At 38.7% G+C, this 18,969-nt stretch overlaps 1 protein-coding gene across 2 annotated transcripts in view; it reads right to left on the bottom strand.

Moving 5' to 3' along the window:
• Positions 1-1,280: 1,280 nt before the first annotated feature.
• Positions 1,281-18,969, bottom strand: part of RUNDC3B (RUN domain containing 3B) — a 32,903-nt gene continuing 15,214 nt past the window's right edge. Inside the window, exons 9-11 of one of the 2 annotated variants that reach the window (XM_081834679.1) lie at positions 11,149-11,295; positions 5,006-5,127; positions 1,281-3,087 (exon numbers count right to left, since the gene is read on the bottom strand). In XM_081834679.1, coding sequence (XP_081690805.1) covers positions 2,915-3,087; positions 5,006-5,127; positions 11,149-11,295 — 442 coding nt within the window. In that variant the 3' untranslated portion in view covers positions 1,281-2,914. The remainder of the gene's footprint in view (positions 3,088-5,005; positions 5,128-11,148; positions 11,296-18,969) is intronic. The other variant, XM_081834680.1, reaches the window with a different exon arrangement.

Genomic DNA, 18,969 nt, shown 5'->3' with positions numbered 1-18,969 from the left:
CCAGCACTTGAAGCTCCATCACTGTTATAGATGTTTCAGATCTATTGGACTATTTATTTGACTTACCGTAGTACTGCTAATTTTGAAGATAAACATCTTCCTCAAAATATCCTAGTAGTCAAGAAAATTTAACATCTTAAATTTCTAAATTTCACGACAGTTGTGATCACAGCAAACTTTCGTTCCACATCCTTATTTAAAACATTGTACCACACCTTTCCTTATAAAAAGCTCAAGGTGGCACCTGAAAACATAACTGAACAATTTAAAATACAGGATGAATGGAACTTACATGTATTAAATTATGCAGTTGAAATCACAAATTAAGTGTACTGAAGGTGAAGAGCTTAAAAGCTCTTTTTTGTACAGCATTTTCCCAGCCCAGAAAGAACTTTTAAGCTCCCAGACGTGCTTACAGGGCTCTGGGAGGCTCTCACAAGATCTTGCAGTAACTTGGCCTAATGAGATCTCTCAAGAGCATCCCAGAGCCCAGTAAGTTTGGAAACTTAAAAGTTCCGCCTTAGGGGGCAAAACCGCTCAGTACACACCTCCAGAAAGGGTAAGGATGCTCGCACAGGGGTGGTTTGATTATACATGTCATCCCTGGGATGTATAAAACACAATTGTTCTCTATCAATTACAAAAACACTAAAGCACCAAAATTACAATCCACCAGTAGCAGCTCATTGTACAGATTATATGACCACGCTTGAGAGAAAATTGGGCTGTATTTTATTTGATAGGTTTATAGCCACTTTCCCATTTTTTAATTCAGGTTTTAAAATCAATCGTAAGCTTACAAAAATAATGTAATTTAGTACAAATATTTGGCACAGCAGCATTGCAAATGGTCCAGTTAAAACATAACTACAAATTAACTCCCAGAATAAAGTTTCCACACCTTGTAAGTGAAAGAAAATGGTAGCCACAGTAATTGATGTAGGATTTATGCAGTATGTTCTAACCACATTTATCTACTGTAAACCACTTAAAGATCTTTCAGACAGAAAGCAGTATATAATTGTAAATAATAATGTCTGTTGTAAAACAGTCTGTAATGCAAAGTTGAACACTTTATAGTTTCCTAGCACAACTCTGCAATTCCCTTATGATAACGTTGGTGTAGTGCACTTGGCCGTTTGTTCCATTTGAATCAATATTCATTGTGGTATTATGTAACACCTATTGAAATCCTTCTCAAGATTGTGTACAAGCTAAAATGATAAAACAATAGCAGGCAATATTTCTGTTATAAAGAAAAAGTACAACAACGAAAGCAGTAATAGTACAAAATGTTTAATGCACATGCAACATTTGATACAGCAGCACAAGTCTGCACAATTTGGGTTTTTTTCCAAGTCTGAAAACTTGACAGGATTTCAGAACAAATACAGTCAACTTTTCATGCACAAATATTGACCTGACTGGTTTCACATACAAACTAGAGATTTTAGTTATGGTCTGTAAAAAAAAAGGCTTTGATCCCAGCTGCTCCAACTAGTCAATAACTGGCGTGACAAAGTCATGTTTCCAGATCAACAGTAAACTGTCCCAAGGAAGAGTTCACACATACAAACCTGCTAACAATACTCTATATACCTCTCAAAACTTGGCTGTAAAGATTTCATTTTTCCTCATGTTCTTAAAAGATAACTATTTTACAAGAGATAATTAACATGCATTACTTTTATCAGGTAGTCAGTACGTAACATCTGGCAAAGCAGGAACATTGTCTTGTTTTATCTCATAATTTAGCTCAGCACATATGAAAAATAATGAACTTGCCAACACAAAGAATTTCATGTATAATCTGCTTTCTCTTAATGCTAATCAATTTTTATAGCAAATCTTACAAGAGGCACATCTCTTTTTGGCAAAATAATAAGTAGGTAATCAAACTGATAGTGCAAAATTAGCTGTACTTGTAGAGTCCCCCATGTTGTTCCAAATTAGAAAACAATGCATGGAACTTCTTTGGCACAATAAAGCATTTCCTCAGAGTCATGAAGTTTAGGGACTGTATGTGTATCGATGCTTTTACACAAAATAGCCTGTGATTACTGCATGTAACAATTCCCAGTAATGCTAGGAAATGAAACTCGTTACACTGTAGAAAGGGTTGCACTTTAAAAATTAAACTGCAAAAGGTTAAAAAAAAGCATGGCTAGCATTGTTTAACTGTTGACCAGTGACACCTGATTTAAACTTTTTACTACAGAGCAGGTAGCAAGACTTACATATAAGTCTATTGTGATACTTGCTTTTCGGAGAAAAACCAAGTTCTTAAAAGGAACCACTATAAATAGTTGCACTACTTTTCTCTACAAGTGTCTCCTACCTTTACATTCGGACATGTCATGAGCACAAACAATTTGGATGCCGTCTCCAAATTTCTCCCCTTTGTACCCTGCAAGTAGTTCAGCGTGTCAGAATGCCAAATATGTGGGAAACCCTGATGGAAGTAAGACTAGTATAATGAAAATTCAGGTGTAGATCTAATAGCTACCACCGCTCTAAGTAGTTCAGTTTTTTCAATCCATCATAATAGAATACAATTCAAATATTTTGTTCTTACAATAGTCAATATTTTTACTTACCTATTGAGATTTAAGTTATCCTTGTAAATGTGAGCATATCTAAAGAAGTGAGGAAAGTAAGCTTCAAGAGAAGACAGATTTTGGCAGTTAAGATAACCCCCTTTTCTCTTAATGATGATTTGCAGCCTTAATTGTACATTCAACAGACTGAAAATCATGAATATTGTAAGCAATCGAGTATATTTAAAAAACAACAACTGCAAGCCATTGTTTTTTAGATGTTGCTAAAAAGGATAGAATAGCAATTTTTAAAACCAGCATAATGTTGTATGAGTCTCAACCGCAGATAAATTAAGGAATGTCAACTGAATACAAATTCAGAGATCTTCTTTGTATAGATCCACTCCAGAAGGTGTTAGTCCAGGGCTTGTCATATCTGTTGTAGGACTTGCAAGATACTCACTTGACTTCAGACTTGTGAGAGATTTGTAACTTGCTACTGAAGTCAGAGAGCCACAGAGACCAAGCAATGAAGGGGTGTCTTCTTTTCCTATTTAAGAAAAAAACACACACACATATATAACTCTAGTGACTGGCCCATCCAGGGTGATCAATAAGGGAGCATAAAGCAATCACTTTCCTCCCTTCTACCCTTTTCAGGGCAAGTGTGACTGTCTAGAACCAGGCATTTCACCTAATTTCTGGATACAAGAACTGCCCATGAACTACCCTCTGTCTTAGCAGAATTCAGCTTCAGTTTATTTGCTCTCATCCAATCCACTACTGCCTCCAAGCACCATTACCTGTAATAAAAAAAAATACTTGTAGATAATGCAGGTGGCTTGCATTTTCACATTTGGTCATAAGATGGAGCAGTTTCATTTTTAGACAACACATCCATTCGCTATTGTGGGCCCATCTGCACCTTCTCAAAAAATACATTGCTTTGGACTTTCTGTCTTTCTCCCTCTCTGGACAAACCAAATGAAGTTTTTGCTGATCAGAGAATATATGGGTTTTTGCATGGCTAAAATCCAGTTTCTTACTAACTGACAGTAACACAGTAAGGTTTCAGAACCAATAGTGTAACACCAGGCAGCATTCACCACTTCACAGTTGTTGGATTATCGCATTTTCTCCTGACACCTTACTCCTCTGTGCTGCTGTATATGCCCCCCTCTAGCCAAACTTGGCCCTCCTCACTTCATTCCGTTTTTGTTCCTATTGCTGTTTATTTCCAGATTCAACTTTTTTTCCTTTCTGGGTGGAATTATCTTGGAGGAATTCCCTCTGCACTTATTAATGGGGTTACTTCTCTCTCAGCTTCATCTGAAGGCAAGTTATGTTTGAAGCTATAGTTTGTCCATGAGACATCAGATATACATTACAACTTTATTTCAAAATGAGACAAGTCAATTGGAAAGAATAAAAAAATGAGAAGCAGGAAAGTATTTTGTGAAAAACAGAAACTAAATGGATCTTGGTATCAGCTAATAGTGTTATGATACTAGTTTCTAAAATAATAACCTTTCTCCTTGCATGAAACTTTTGTATATTACAACTCAGTAGATCTGTCGCTTAAGGATCTGCACATCACTTTGAGCTTAGCAGGATGGGAGGATGCTGCAAGGCTGCAGTTCACCCCACAGGACCAAGATCATATAGGTGACAAGTGGTTCACACAATCAAAGAACTACTATGCAGAAGCATTTCAAATTGTTTGGAAGCTGCAAGCTGAGATTTGGCCTTCATGCAATTGAACAAGGGAATCTAAGGTTTTTAAACATTGGTGTGTGTGGGTGTGTAAAACATTCTGTCTTGAATAAGACCATTTGGTAAGGCATTATCTAGCTACACTGGGAAAGGTTTTTGAGGAGCAGGTTATAAGTACATAAAAATGAAGTGATGATGCACATAGTTGTGTTACTTTGCTTAAATACCATCCTGTAATTTTACACACACACACAAGATATGGAGTTGTGGGATGGTGTTTAAGCAAAGTTACACACTTATGTGTATGAGTATCTTCTGGTCTTAACTGAGTATGGTTTCTTAAACTGCAATTGATGCTTATTATTTGCAATGAGAAGATGGAATTAAATTTAATAAAATGTCATGTAAGCAAGTTGGCTTTAAGATGAAAGCATGTGGGCCTAAATCATCACTTTATTTTTATGTACTTATTATAACCTGCTCCTCAAAAACCTTTCCCAGAGTAGCTAGATAATGCCTTACCAAATTGTCTTATTCAAGACAGATTGTTCTATATTGTGATGTCTTGACTTTACTGGGACTGAAAATATCCATCCTTTGGCATTCACCTGATTTAGGGTCTTAGAATTATTGCAGGTTGCAGGAAAGAAGTGGGATAGCTGCAGGTACTAAAAAAACCCCAAAAAACCCTAATGGAAATAAGTTGCTTTAAAGTATTAAATACTTTATCAAAGATAAATTATTAGGCTGATTACCTTCACTAAGTAAATTCATCCCATCCTGTTTTCCATCTCCATCTTCTAAATGGCTTGGATCCAAAGATGTCTGAGAAAGGCTAACATCAGCAGAAAGCTGGTCCAGGCTGTGAAAACTCTTTCTGTAAAAACAATTAGCAATTCCAGTAACTACCTTCAAACTGCTATACAATGCAACCAGCAATTACGGTATTTTTATTACAAAGTACTATAGCAAATAGTAACTTATAGGAAAGCATCTATTTGCATCAGCGATTCCAAACAAATATGCTGTACTATAAAATAAAGCTGGAAATTTTTAAATGTGTTTTTCTTCAAATAGGATTACATAAAAGAAGAAAAGGTGTTATCCTCTACTCAGTTATGAATGCACACATTTCATCCTACAGACGGTCATCTCCAGGCTTGACTACTGTAATTCGCTCTATGCAGGGCTGCCCTTGAAGCTGTCCCAGAAACTCCAGCGGGTACAGAATGCTGCAGCGAGGCTCCTCACGGGGTCTCTGCCATGGGAGCATATTCACCCAGTGCTTTTCAAGCTGCACTGGCTCCCTTTGGAGTACAGGGTCAAATTTAAGGTGCTGCTTTTGACCTTTAAAGCCCTTCACGGCCTAGGACCCTCGTACCTACGGGACTGCCTCTCCTGGTATGCCCCACGGAGAGCCTCAAGGACCATAAATAACAACACCCTAGTGGTCCCGGGCCCTAAGGAAGTTAGACTGGCTTTGACCAGAGCCAGGGCCTTTTCAACTCTGGCTCCGGCCTGGTGGAACACTCTGCCTCATGAGACCAGGGCCCTGCAGGATCTGATTTCTTTCCGCAGGGCCTGTAAGACAGAGTTGTTCCGCCTGGCCTTTGGCTTGGAGCCAATTTGATTCCCTCCCTCCCTCTCTTTTTTCTTCTTTTTTTTTTCTTCTTTTCCTTCTCCTGCGATGAGGCTACATTTTAATATTTTAATGTTCCATTATTTTAATGTTGTATTTTATTTTTGTTTTTAAGTTTGTAATCATTCATCTTGTTTTTATTATTGCTTGTAAGCCGCTCTGAGCCCGGCCTTGACTGGGGAGGGCGGGGTATAAATAAAAAATTATTATTATTGTTGTTGTTGTTGTTGTTGTTGTTATTATTATTTAAACAGACACTGCAGCATTATAGTCAAGGGTACAATTCCAAAGGGAGCTCCACCGGTGATATAGGCAAGGAATTAAGAACATTTGCACTATTCTTTAAAAGTTTTAACATTCACCTGTTTCCACACACAGTGATAATTTTGATTTCATCTTGTATGTTATTTTAATGTTGATTTTTCTAGATTTGCTGTATTTTACTATTTTTTCAAATATTTATTGTAAGCCACTCTGATAGTTTGATTGAAGAGCTAAAAATCTTAAAACAAATATTCAGTGGCCTGGTTCACACATGCTAAGCCAAATCAAAGTTTGTTCTTGGTGTAGAAGTCATGGTTAGTCTGGAGAGAGCTAAACCATACACCGAACTTTGAATAGCATGCTAAGCCAAACTATGACTTAGCTCAGCACAGCAGAAAAACAACAAAACAACTAGGGAGCAGCCGAGTGGCTGTCATCTGCTCCCTGGGAGCCTGCGTGTTTGGGCTAAGCCATGGCTGTGTCAGGACAATGCAGATGGAGGATTGGCTGAGGACCTGGGCAAGGGCTGCAGCAGGATGTGGGGGGCCTCTGCCAGGAGTGGAGCAGTCTGTTAGTGAGGACCCTGGGAAGAGGGGCTCCCTTAACCTGCTCACTTGTCTCATCTGTCCCCATAATGAGACCCATGAGCCCCACCTCCCTCTATAGGGCTGTCAGAACCTCTATCTGACACTCCCTCAGTGCTCACTGCACCACCCACTTCGGCATCTTCAGAAAAAAGGAGTAACTGTGCCTACCCAGATGGGGATATTTCACTAGGTCCAGCAGGAGCAAAAAGATTAGGCAACCGAGGGTTCCGCCAACTATATCATAGAATCATAGAGTTGGAAGAGACCACAAGGGCCACCGAGTCCAACCCCATGCTGAGCTAAGCCATATGTAGTGTGATATTGCAGAAACGCTAACTGCCCTACGATGAGCCCATCCCATTTCACAAAGGGGGGTGTGTCTGATCAACAACTAAAGCTTTGACAGTTAAGAGTACCGGCCTTGCAGCTGCATTTAAAATTAGTCACGTGTATTGCCTGAAGTGCCAGCAATGTGTATATGTACTGCAGTAATCAAAACATTAAAGCCTTTGGAAATAATCCTTCAAGCCTTCCTTCTTCAGCAACTGGGAGACCGGAGACCAGCCATCCTTTAGCTCTTTTCACTACATGCACTAAAATAACCTGTTGCTGCCTTGAAAAGCAGGCTATAAATATGAAAAACTAAATTATAAGCCACCTATGGAGAGGCACATTTGCCTTCATATACTGCAATGCAGCATAAAGACACTGTGAAATCCGATTTGTGCCCTAGTAATTTTGGATCAGGCTCAACAGGACATGCCGAGCTGTCTCATGCCTGCAAGACCACAGTTGCTTGATCAATTGGGCCAAAAGTCACCACATGTAAGTGAGTTAGCTGATTCATCTGGGCACCTCTCTATAAATACCAAGTCAGCAACAGTTTATCTAACCGTGGATAGGGTAATATTGGGGGAGTGGATGTTACACCCAGCTGTATTTCAGCAAATTCAGACTTGTTATGGCACAATCAAAGTGGACCTCTTTGCATCCGACATAAATTGTCAGGTTGAGAGGTTCTTCACCGGGTTCCATTGTCTGATGGTAGAAGCAACAGATGCGCTAGCAGCTTTGTGGCCACCTGGTCTACTTTATGCCTTCCCTCCAGTTCCGGTTATTCCTCAACTCCTACAGAAACTTTAGGAAGAAAGGGCTCTGCTAATTTTAATGGCACCATATTGGCCATGGATGTCAGACATTCTGGATCTGGCCGTAACTTCCCCATGACATTTTTCTCCTCAGTCAGACATCACCCTCATCTGAATCTAAGTTGGCTACAGTTAACAGTTTGGTTTTTGAGAGGAATGAGCCTCTGACTGAGATCTCTCGCTTCATTTCACTTCCTCGATATCCAATTCCCCATAAGGATTCATATTTTCCCCTTTAATGCAGGGCCATTAGATGCAGAATCCGCTGCAACAGCAATGCCTTTAGCTGCATGGAATTGACTGAAAGAGGCATCAGGAGGTGGCTGGCTGCCCGCCATAAGAGAGGGAGCAGTTGCCAAATTCTGAGAAGAAATGAGATAGAGCTGACTATGGGAACAGGAAGGCACAGAATTAGATTCAGGATCCGAACCCCTGGGCTCTAAAGAAAAAGCACCTAATGGCATCTCTTTGATTGGGTTTAAGGCCTTCACTGAAAATAACACATACTGGGGAGAAAAGCGAGGCAGCCTGATGAGAAGTGCCAGCAGCAGTATTGTTAGCAGTAATAGAATATGAATGAGGCATAGCTAAACTAGGCAACTCCTGGGGTTGGGGGCTGACAGGAGAGCCCTGGGATCCCCCAAAGTCCTCCCCTTCTGAGGAGCTGTGGGAGCATGAAACATTCACATGCTGGGCTTGGTGATCCATCTCCATCACATTACATCCCACAACACAGCCTCTCTCTTTAAATGGACAGGAGACAGCCATTCGAGAACTCATCCCCTCTGTTGCTGAGCACTCATCCCTATAACAAATGCACTTCTGTGTCTCTCAGAGCTATGAGAAACAGCCCCTTCAGTATGTTTGCACTTCTGAGTCACTTTGCAAGCCACAGGACAACCAAAGCTGATGGGGGATGCAGTACACATAATTTCTTGAAAAGGCAAATTGCTTTGCAGAATGACAGCTGCAATGGACCAACACAAACACCTAATAAGAAGGTGCGGTTTGCTGGGGCTTCTTAGGCATGGCTCCCAATACAAGAGTCTCTCAAACTTTCAACTGATTCCTACCCTTCGTAAAAGTGGTCACCAAGAAGGGAAAGCAAAGGAGTGAAATAGACTATATACACTTAAGGAACTCCCCCTAAATATAAATAGGAATGCACAAAGCCAGAAAAAGGGTGGCAGAAACTACAATATAAAGTCACGGGGGAAAGAACACACTGGAAGAAAACAAAGCAGAGAAACAGTGTAAAAAAAAGGCAGAGTTAAAAAGCTATGAAAATGGCAAACTGGGAGAAGTCCAACTGGCAAACCTAAATCCCCCCCCCCAAACCAGGAAATTAAAGTGAAGTACATGAAGACACTTGATTTACTAAAGGAACAGGAGACCTCCACAGAAAACAGGACGACCACACAAAAAACAACCACCCTGCAGATACAGTATTTAGTAAGAAAAGGCAGGGAGCAACAAAGAACAGTGACAGCTTGACTCAAGGCAGGAAAGCAAACTGAATTCTGGAAGCTGGTTACTTTCCTAATCAACACTTTAATGCCTCGACCACAAGGTGGTGCTGCATAACCCATACTAATGAGCTTCACCAACAACAGAATGTAGAGGGGAAGCAAATGTTGCCAGTTCCTCCTTTCCCTAATAGCTCTACCCCATGCCACCTTGCACCTTGCTCTGGAAGGTCCTTCAACTCTCTGGAATGGATTTTTAGGGAGGACTGGGGTCTGCAAATGTTGCAGTGGCCCAAAGTACCTGCTCCTCCTCCATTAGACAACACTGGATCAAAAGCCCTTCTGTGAGTGCAAGGGAACAAATCTGATTCCACTCCATGTTCCTATAAATTTTAGACCAACCTTTATGTTGCAGAATGTAACATGGGATGCTAAATTCAAAGTGAAATCAGCATCCAAGTGAAATCTCAGCAAATTTGAGGTAATAATGCAATTAGGCACTTCCATTTTAATATGAAAATATAATTCTAATAAATTTTAAAGGCTGAAGATGACAAGGCTGAACTATATAGCAAGAACATACACCTGTGGCTCTCCAAGTGTTGTTAGACTACCACTCCCATTGCTCATGCTGATGGGTTGATGGTAGTTAGAGTCTAACAAGTCCTGGAAGAGCACATGTTGCCCACTGCTGATAAAGGGATCAGGCTGTGGAATCATGCCCCTGCCACATCTTGTATGGGAAACCCCCACTCTCTCTACATTACGTCTGACTACTGTTAACCTTCATTAAAGGTATGATGATCCTAATGAACACTCCAGACAAATTTAGTATGTCCTTAACTACGGTTGATAAAACTTCACTGATATTTGTAAACCACTCTGGGAACCTTTTTTGGATAAAGAGTGGGATAAAAATGCCAGTAACAACAACCACCCCATCTTAAACTCATTATGCAGAACAATTGGCACTGGTTCAGTTACATCACATTAATCCATAGTTCAAAGCAATGTGAATGAGCAACAATTATCATACTCAAAAGTTACCATGGTACTCCTCATCACTCCTGTTCCTCTCGTGCTGCAGACAAAACAAACCAGATTCTGGCTTATGTTGCTCTGAATCTGGGTTCATAGCTCGTCTCCTCTAAATAAATCAAGAACAGTCAGCCAGCAAGAAACCATGAACACTCTGCACCAGCATGCTGCTTATTCATTAAACTGTAGTTTGATTTAAACTATGGTTTAATGCAGCATGTAAACAAGGTACTGTTGAGTAAAATAGATAATAAAGGTTGTTCTAAGATTTGCTGGAAATGTATGTAAAATACTTTGTATTAAGTGATTCTCTGAGCAAACTCACTGAAATCAATGGACTTCAGTCATGACTAACTTAAGTTTATTGAAATTGATTTCAAAGAGTCTAAACAGAGTATGACTTAGATACCACCCACAAAGTATTATGTGCTTATGAGTATGATTTGTTATAGCAGATGGGTTGCATCCAACTAAGTCATACTCAGAGAAGACTTACTGAACTCAATATACTTGTCTAATTTGTCCATTGATTCCAATGCATCTGTACTCATGAGCATGACTTAGCTGCATACAACCTAATGTGTTTAAGATAAATATGCTACTATATAATTCTATTCTGCTTTCTAATGTTTAGTTATCTACCAGTTTTCCCCTTAAACACATACATAATCTGGTTGACAAAATGCACTAGAGTGGGGGTGGGGAGAATGAAATTTCTGGGATCTCTAGGAGCACTGCACAAATATTTCAACTTACTCATCCCATTGCTTATTTTGCTTTCGATAAAGTAGTGTATCCAAGGCAACAGCATTAACATCCAGAGCTCCTGGGGAAGGCCACTGATTGGTGAGATGGGTGGTTAATTCTTGTCTTGATCTTAAATCATTATTCTTTAGCACAGTTCTGTGAACACACAGTGAATTTGATGCCATTAGAAGTAATGTCTTAAATCACAGGAAGAAAATAGGCTCATTCTTGGAAGATCACCTGCTAGCATGCTATTCTTAAAGCACCTTTCCTCCTAGGAGACTTCTCAATCAGAATGTTAGTACTGAAAACAAAACAAAAAACTGAAAGGAACTGTACAGAGAGAGACTTACACTACAGTATACAAGGTGACCAGTGAACTGCAAATAATGTAGAAATAAAAGCAATGAGTTAAATACTACTTCTTAAACAGCAAATATTATCCTCAGTTTTCAGTTAGCAAACAGCGCAAGTTCTAAGTTCTTAATTTATAACTTTTACAAAAGAAGAAATCAAGGTATTAAGCTCTAAAACAAATTGATCTGCCTATATCAGCAGTCTGTAGGAGAGTCCAGATTAAAGTCCAATTTCATATTTCTTTCAAGCAGAAGTGTGGTTGTCAATAGAACTACACAAGGTACAAAAATGCCGTTAACAGCTGCATTGCAACTGAAGTACCTATTGTTTTTCACTTTTATTTCATCCTGGAAAACAAACCAAGTAGAGAATTTTAAGTGCTACTTTATATTAATTCTTTTCTGGGGCAAAACTAAAAGAAAAAATGTGTTAATGAAGGTTTCCATACAGTTACTCATGGCAAACTTAATGTAGTTTTATTTTCTAGTGGTTTTCTTCAAAAACTGCATTGTGTACCTCCTAAATAGGTTGATTATATTGCACTGTGCAATTTTACTTCTACTACTGTAAAGAAAAATACTTAATTTGGGGTCTATATGTGTGTCTCAATGTATTACCTATGAGTTATGCCTGACACATAGGCAAAAAAACAGTAAGAAAGCCAAGTAAGAGTAAAGACACAGAGAAAGCGACTTAAGTAAAAAAGTAATTTGTATTATTTTGAAAATAAGTTCACCATCTCAGGTCAGAAAAGTTACAGAAAAAGTGTCATTTCTGTAAGATCAAAAGCAGGTATACTTCACAGTGGGGAAAGTATTTAACATGGGAAAAGACTGGGAGTGTTTTTAACTTAACAGTACAGCCATAGCTTGATTACTTACCAGTACTATGAATTCTCCTATTGGATAAATCTCCTTCACATATCCCCTCTCTATGGAATGAGTTGTCAGCACCACCTTGATGACTCAAATCTGTTGAAATTTCAAATGTCATGGATGTGAGCCCATGCAACGATGCATGTGGTGTGTTATTTGCCTCTAACTACATGTTAGTATAGTGTCAGAACTCCCAATAGCAAACAAAAACCCAACAAACTAAGGGAATCCAAGACTGCGGATTTATGGAGGAGATGACAATAGTAGAATTCTAGTTATTGACAAGCAGCATAGTTTTCTGCTCAGGGTATTTCCCAGAATTGTCACTCTTGGGAGACTTGTTACCAGTCTCCCCAAGGAACATAAAATAAAAGAGATTAGCAAAAGCTCTGGGCATACATGTAAAATATAAATCAGTGGTCTTATCTTACACAGCACTAATTCATCTAAACCATGGCATTGTATATAGGGCTGGTGGGCAAGGCCTGCAAAAAACAGCCTGGAGGGCCAAATTTGGCCCCAGCCCTGGCCTACGATGAACAAGCAGTGTGCTTGTATATGCTGCTCAGTTGCTTCTGTTCTACTTTGCCTACATACAGAGCAAACAAACAAGACTTGGCTTAGCATTATGTGTGAAGCAGTGCTCATGGTTTGTTTCTCCCAAACAAGCCACAAGTAGTAAGCCAAGATAAGGCTGTTTCTGCAAGTGGCTCCAAATATGCCAACTGTTACATACCAAATCTACATTTCAATTGTTCATAGCTATTTTAAGACTAAATTCAGATTGCTGACATGTATCTGTATGCTTCCCGAAAATAATAAACCCAGCCTTAAAGCACAAACCTACACTTGTACAGGTCTACTCAAAATGGAACTTACTTCTAGGTAAACTGGTACTCATTGTAGCCTTAAATATGCTCGTGTCTGCAGTTAAAAGTGACAGTGTGCCCAATCCTGTTTTGTTTTTAAAAATGATATACATATGGAGGGAAACTGGCACCAGAAGCAGCTGCTTCACAGGAATGCTGATCCTGGAAATAATTTTTCCACATACTATTAAGTCAGATTAATACGTTTTTCTGCAAGTAGTAGCCATGATAAATTTATTAGTAGTTTAATATACACATGCCATATATTATGGGATTAGGTGGTGATCACAAGGACAGTGGTTATCTGTTGCAGCACCCTGATTGCATGATGTCATCTCCAAACATATTTACTTTGAACCTACTTTGATTTGTTTTAGATGCCAGGAAAAACCATTTTAATTTGCTAAGGCATGGGTTTCCAACATGGTGCCCATAGGCACCCGTGTGCTTTCAGTACTTCCTATTGCATCCACAAAAAGTCTCAGTCAAAAAGCTAAAAACTTTCCATTTAGTAAGAATATTGGCGGGTTTAATTGCAGATAGATGTTGGGCTATTTAAGGCTATTTTGCAGTGCTGTTCTGAATCTTTATCTTTATTGTATTTTAAATTGGTATTATTCTTAGGTTTGAACTAGATTTTGATTTTTATAAACCAGCTTGAACTTCGGTGTGATACAAAGTGTGTAAAAATGGATTAATATGCATTATGACAAATCACACAATGTTTTGCCATAAAGAATCCTTTATATATCCTTTATGTTGTTACACACCAGGCTACATGGGCTTTCACATATGTACTTGTTTTCAGAAGAAAAATATTCAACTTTTATTTTTTTCTGCAAGATTTTCAAATGCTCTTTTACTCATTCCTCATCCCATACCATTGGCCATTTAGTAACATTATATTGCAATGCTTCTGGCACCCATCTGTCTCAAGAGACAACAGAGTGAGCCTCAGGGCGCAAGCTTGGGCAGTGTGTATGGAGGTCCAGGGTGACAAGACCTTGGCCTTGCTGTTGTGGTGCAAAGGAAAGCACAGCAATACATTTAGCACCAGCTTGGCTGCAGGAGTTGATGGAAGGAGGTGTACAAGGAGCCATCCAACTGTCTTAGGGACTCCACTCAGTATTGGTGCAGGTTTTACTCCTTAGCCTTTTCTTCTCCTGAATGTATCCCACAAGGCAGCGGTTTAGGATCAGAGCTTTCCTTCTCCTGGATGTACTACCTTCCCAGGTTGATGAGCCCCATCTGCCCCACACTTCCCTCTACAGCACATGCAGAAACCACCTTATTGATGGTTGGACCCACCATTGGTCTTGTCTGCTCAGAAAGCCTCCACTAACATCCCATACATCCCTATTACAATGTAATATTTAAGCAAAAACTGCTTCCTCTGTAGGGGTAGGAAAGAAAACAAAAAAGTAACTCTGTTGAAGTTACTCAAAACACTATCTGGTTAAAGGGGGAGAACAATGACACCATGAGTATCTGCTCAAAACCTGGAAATGTATTTGTAATGTAAAACAGCAAAAAGTAGGAACAGAGAATAGTACAGAAGACTGTGCAAACCCAGAGAAGCAGCACATACAAGGCATATCATTATTTATTAATTTATATATCACTCAATGCCCAGATGGCTTCTAAATAAGAACCCCAAGGTACCATCTAACCTCAAGCAAGATCAATAAAGTCAATCTGCAATTAACCAGTAAATCTTAATCATAAACAAATGCACCTCTTCCCTGCTATTACCACAAGCTATGTTTCCCCCTTTTCACATTCTTCTTATGCAAGAACAACATCTGTAAGAGCTGATTTCAGGATAAGGAATCCTAAATCAACAATAAAATATATATAATGAAATTAAAAGAATACAGTATAGTCAGAACAAGGATTAGGATTCTCTCCCCCCCCCCCCCATTGCCAATGATTTTTCATGTACCTGGGATTTGTACAGAAAGCAGTCCAAATTTATTAAATATCTATATCACAAAAACAATCTCTCGATCCATCACTGGTGAAGGCAAACCGGGCAAAAATGAAAAGAGCTTGCTTGGCTCTTTTTGCCATAGTAGAATGTGCAAAGCAGAAGATGCAGCAAATTCCAAGAAACTTAATAATGTTGGCCAGCAGCAATGGAATAATCTAACATCTACTTCAGAGGGGGGCTTATTCTATGCAATCAATTGCAGCTATATGCCTCAGCCATACAATACACAGAAATTCAAAAGATATGTTAAAACGTCTGAAAACAACATAAAATTGTGTTCATAATTCAAAGGCCTTTTGAAATAAATTTTTTTTAAAGTGGATTCTGAAACTTAACAGGAATAGTGCCTGCCTGCTTTCTAATGGGAGGGTGTTGGGCCCACTAAACCAAAAGCACAACTCCTTGAAGACACAAGACATGCACCTGGTCTTGATAATATCAGATCATAAGAGGATGTGTCCAGGTAAAACTCCCTGATAATAAAGTAGATGGCCAAGTTTATATATTTAAGGTATTGCCCCCACCCCACTGACTGGGGTAGGGCAGAAGGTAAATGTTATTCATACAGATTAATATCCTTACTCAGAAGAACACAAGTGAAACACAACTTTTCACAGATTCCTACAAATATTATTATAGTTGAGCCTTCCTGGTTATGAAAAACAAATTAATGGGGCTTTTTATACCTGAGTGCCACTCTCAGAAATAGACCAGCTTTGTTTTCCAGCTTTAATATGCAAACACTTGCATTCACCATTTTATAACTATACAAACAGTTACAACTTAACTGCATTTAAAGTCATATCTTATCTCCACAATTTTAATGTGCAATATTTTTATGCAATTATTTTGACAATTTTCTGCATAATCTGTTTCAGAGGTATTTTACTAAAAATTTGCTTAAGGGCTAGATTCTTCAACGGAACAGGAATGCTTTAGACTGTTCACAAGTTGAGACCATGATTGTCATATGAATTCTGTCACTACTTAGTATACTTTTGTAAATAATTTTAAAATGTTGAGCATTTAAAATACTATGCCATTTACTTTACCTCTTATGTATAGGACACAGTTGAGGATTAAGGTTTTGGGTTTCATTTCTGGCATTATCTTTTTTTTTAAATCAAGCAGTTTCATCAAATAATGAGTCATGTAATCACATTTAAGTTTAAATCCCAGCCTGTAATTTTAAATCTCTTCTGTCACACTGACAGTGAGTCATAACCATATTTAATTTTAAACCTCTATCAAAGAAAAACAGCCTGAACAATCTGAACTGATTCAAATGCCATGGCATTTAGTGGCTAGCTGCCGAGATCAAAGTTGAGGACAAAGAGCAAAGGGAATCAGAACAGACATTTATAGTAAAAAATAATAATACTGGATTTTTAACAAATATGTCATAGTCATGTTTTAAAAGACAATGCTTTCCATGATCTGTGATCTATTCTTCACACTTCCCAATCATAATAGAAACTGCCAAAGTACAGTACCAATTACACATTTTTCAAATCGCTAACAGCATGCGCAACTGTTGCTAAGCATCTGTTTCAAGTACAGAATGTTCTGCTCTACCACTTAAATTTTCAGTACAGTTCTGAGTACCTGGGGGAGTGTGACTGGCCATTAGCTTCAAACAACAGTTCCCTACCATTCTTAAGTTATTCCTTTAAGGACAATCTGAAGTAGAGGCAAAAGACCTGACAGATTGCTTTAAAAATTGTCTTTTTCTTATATGAACAACACATACCTTTAATGTTCAATGGAATATGCTAGCAAAAAGTAACTTCATTAACACATTTTCAAAAAGCAACTCTCAACATGCACCTGATAGTGTTCTACTAACTTAGCTGCTTAACTGCTGTTAAATAGCTGATCAAATATTATCTACTATTTCTTCTGTTGTGTGTGTGTGTGTGTGTGTGTGTGTGTGTGTATGCCCCTCAGATCTTTAAAGCCCATTATCTTCTTACAGAGACAATACCTACATGCAAAGCAACTATGGCAGTATATTCTCCAGAGTATTACAGCTACGCAGCTAAAAAGATGATTCATATTAAGTAAACCATGACTCACAACAATCTGACTAATGCAGTATCAAAAAAATGCTAATAAAAGAGCTAACATCAGAATTAACCAGCGGTCCACATAGAGCTGTACCAAGCATCTAAAGCATGGGCTAAGAAAGAAAAAAGGCAATTTTATTATGCACATCTTGCTTGTGAAAAACATTCTACAATGGCCCCCACTGACACAATCTTTATCATTTAAGCTGCCCACTCCTGTTTAAGATCAAATGATGAGATGAATATTTAGGTGCCAGAATTGTATCTAGAATGTAATTCTAATTATATACAGATAATTCAAAATAAAGGGAGGGGGGCTTTTTTGGTTGTTACTTGGATTTAGTATGTTCAAATTCAGAATATGCCAAACTAGTGACAAATATGAGCTGCTGCTTCCAGCAAGCTTCTGGCTGGCCACTGTGGAAGCAAACTGATGGATGAAATGGGTCATTGGCTTGATCCAGCAGGCCATTATGTTCTTATCATCATAACTGGAGACAGGTGATAAAAATCAAGCTGGGTTGTCTTAAAAAGAAGAAAAAGGATGAATCACATGAGTAGTCATGTTCTTTAAAATGATATATGAAAGTAAAAAGGCTGGAACAAATTTTATCTGAACTTTAACCTTCTACCCACTTCTAGCTAGAAGCACAGATTCTACAAGTGTGACACAACACATGATTTGTAAGCACATATTACATGAAAAGGTGACACAGCTAAACAAAATACTATGCATGAAGTACACTCTATATATAGTTTTAGGAAAAATCAACATATTTCCTTAAGAATATTGAACCCTCTCTCCATCTCCTTCCATCATGCATCTCTAAATCAGATCTGGGGACATGGGGTGGAATCTGTGAGGGTTCAGAACTTAACTGGTTAAGTGTTCTGAGCTGTGCGTCACTTTCCGACGTCAGCTATAGAAGCTGGGAGGAGTCTGGGAGGAGACTGTACTGTTGTTGTTCTCTCTCTGTGTCTTGAGAGAGACGGACATGTTTTAACATGGCTGAAAGGAGCCCTGGTCTTTTATGGGCTGAAATGTTCCAATAAAGTGCTGTAAATAGACGAATCTGTCTGTGTATGCTTGCATGGAGCAAGGGAGAAAAAGACTGTTTTACACCGCTGTATGCTACTCTGCTAAGCCGTGGCCAAAGAGACAGCAGACTTTGGTGCGCAGCTAGAAGGAAGCGTGCCGGACACTGCAAATGACTGATTGGGATCGTAAAGCTATCAGAGGCCACGGCTCAACGGTCAAGCTATCAAGATCGTTATCTCTGACAGAATCTGCTTGTGCTAGCTCAAGTCTTTAGTTGAGAACCCCCTGAGATCTAAGAAGCCAGTAAAAAAAAAATTACTTTTAAGGGGGCATAAAAAAATTTCTTACTTTCAACAGTACAGTACATATTCACTATGCTGTTTTATGATTTGGCAACTCTTCACCAAAGAAGAAAATTAGCTACTAATGGATTGCAATTATTAATGGATTGCAATTAATAATGGACTGCAAGAGGGAATTAACAAGAACTTTATAATGCTTATGGATTAATTGAAAAAATGGAACTGTGTGGAAAATATTGGGATGTTCTGTGGCAATACCCTCCATGGAGGACTTGAACTTTGATTTACTATGGTGTTGATAAGATATCAGCTTGTTATTGGATGGGAAAGAA

This window comes from Podarcis erhardii, assembly GCF_964252035.2.
Source record: "Podarcis erhardii genome assembly, chromosome: 12".
Taxonomy (NCBI): Eukaryota; Metazoa; Chordata; class Lepidosauria; order Squamata; family Lacertidae; genus Podarcis; species Podarcis erhardii.
The sequence above is the reverse complement of the archived record's forward strand: the minus strand, read 5'-3'. Positions and strand labels throughout refer to the sequence as shown.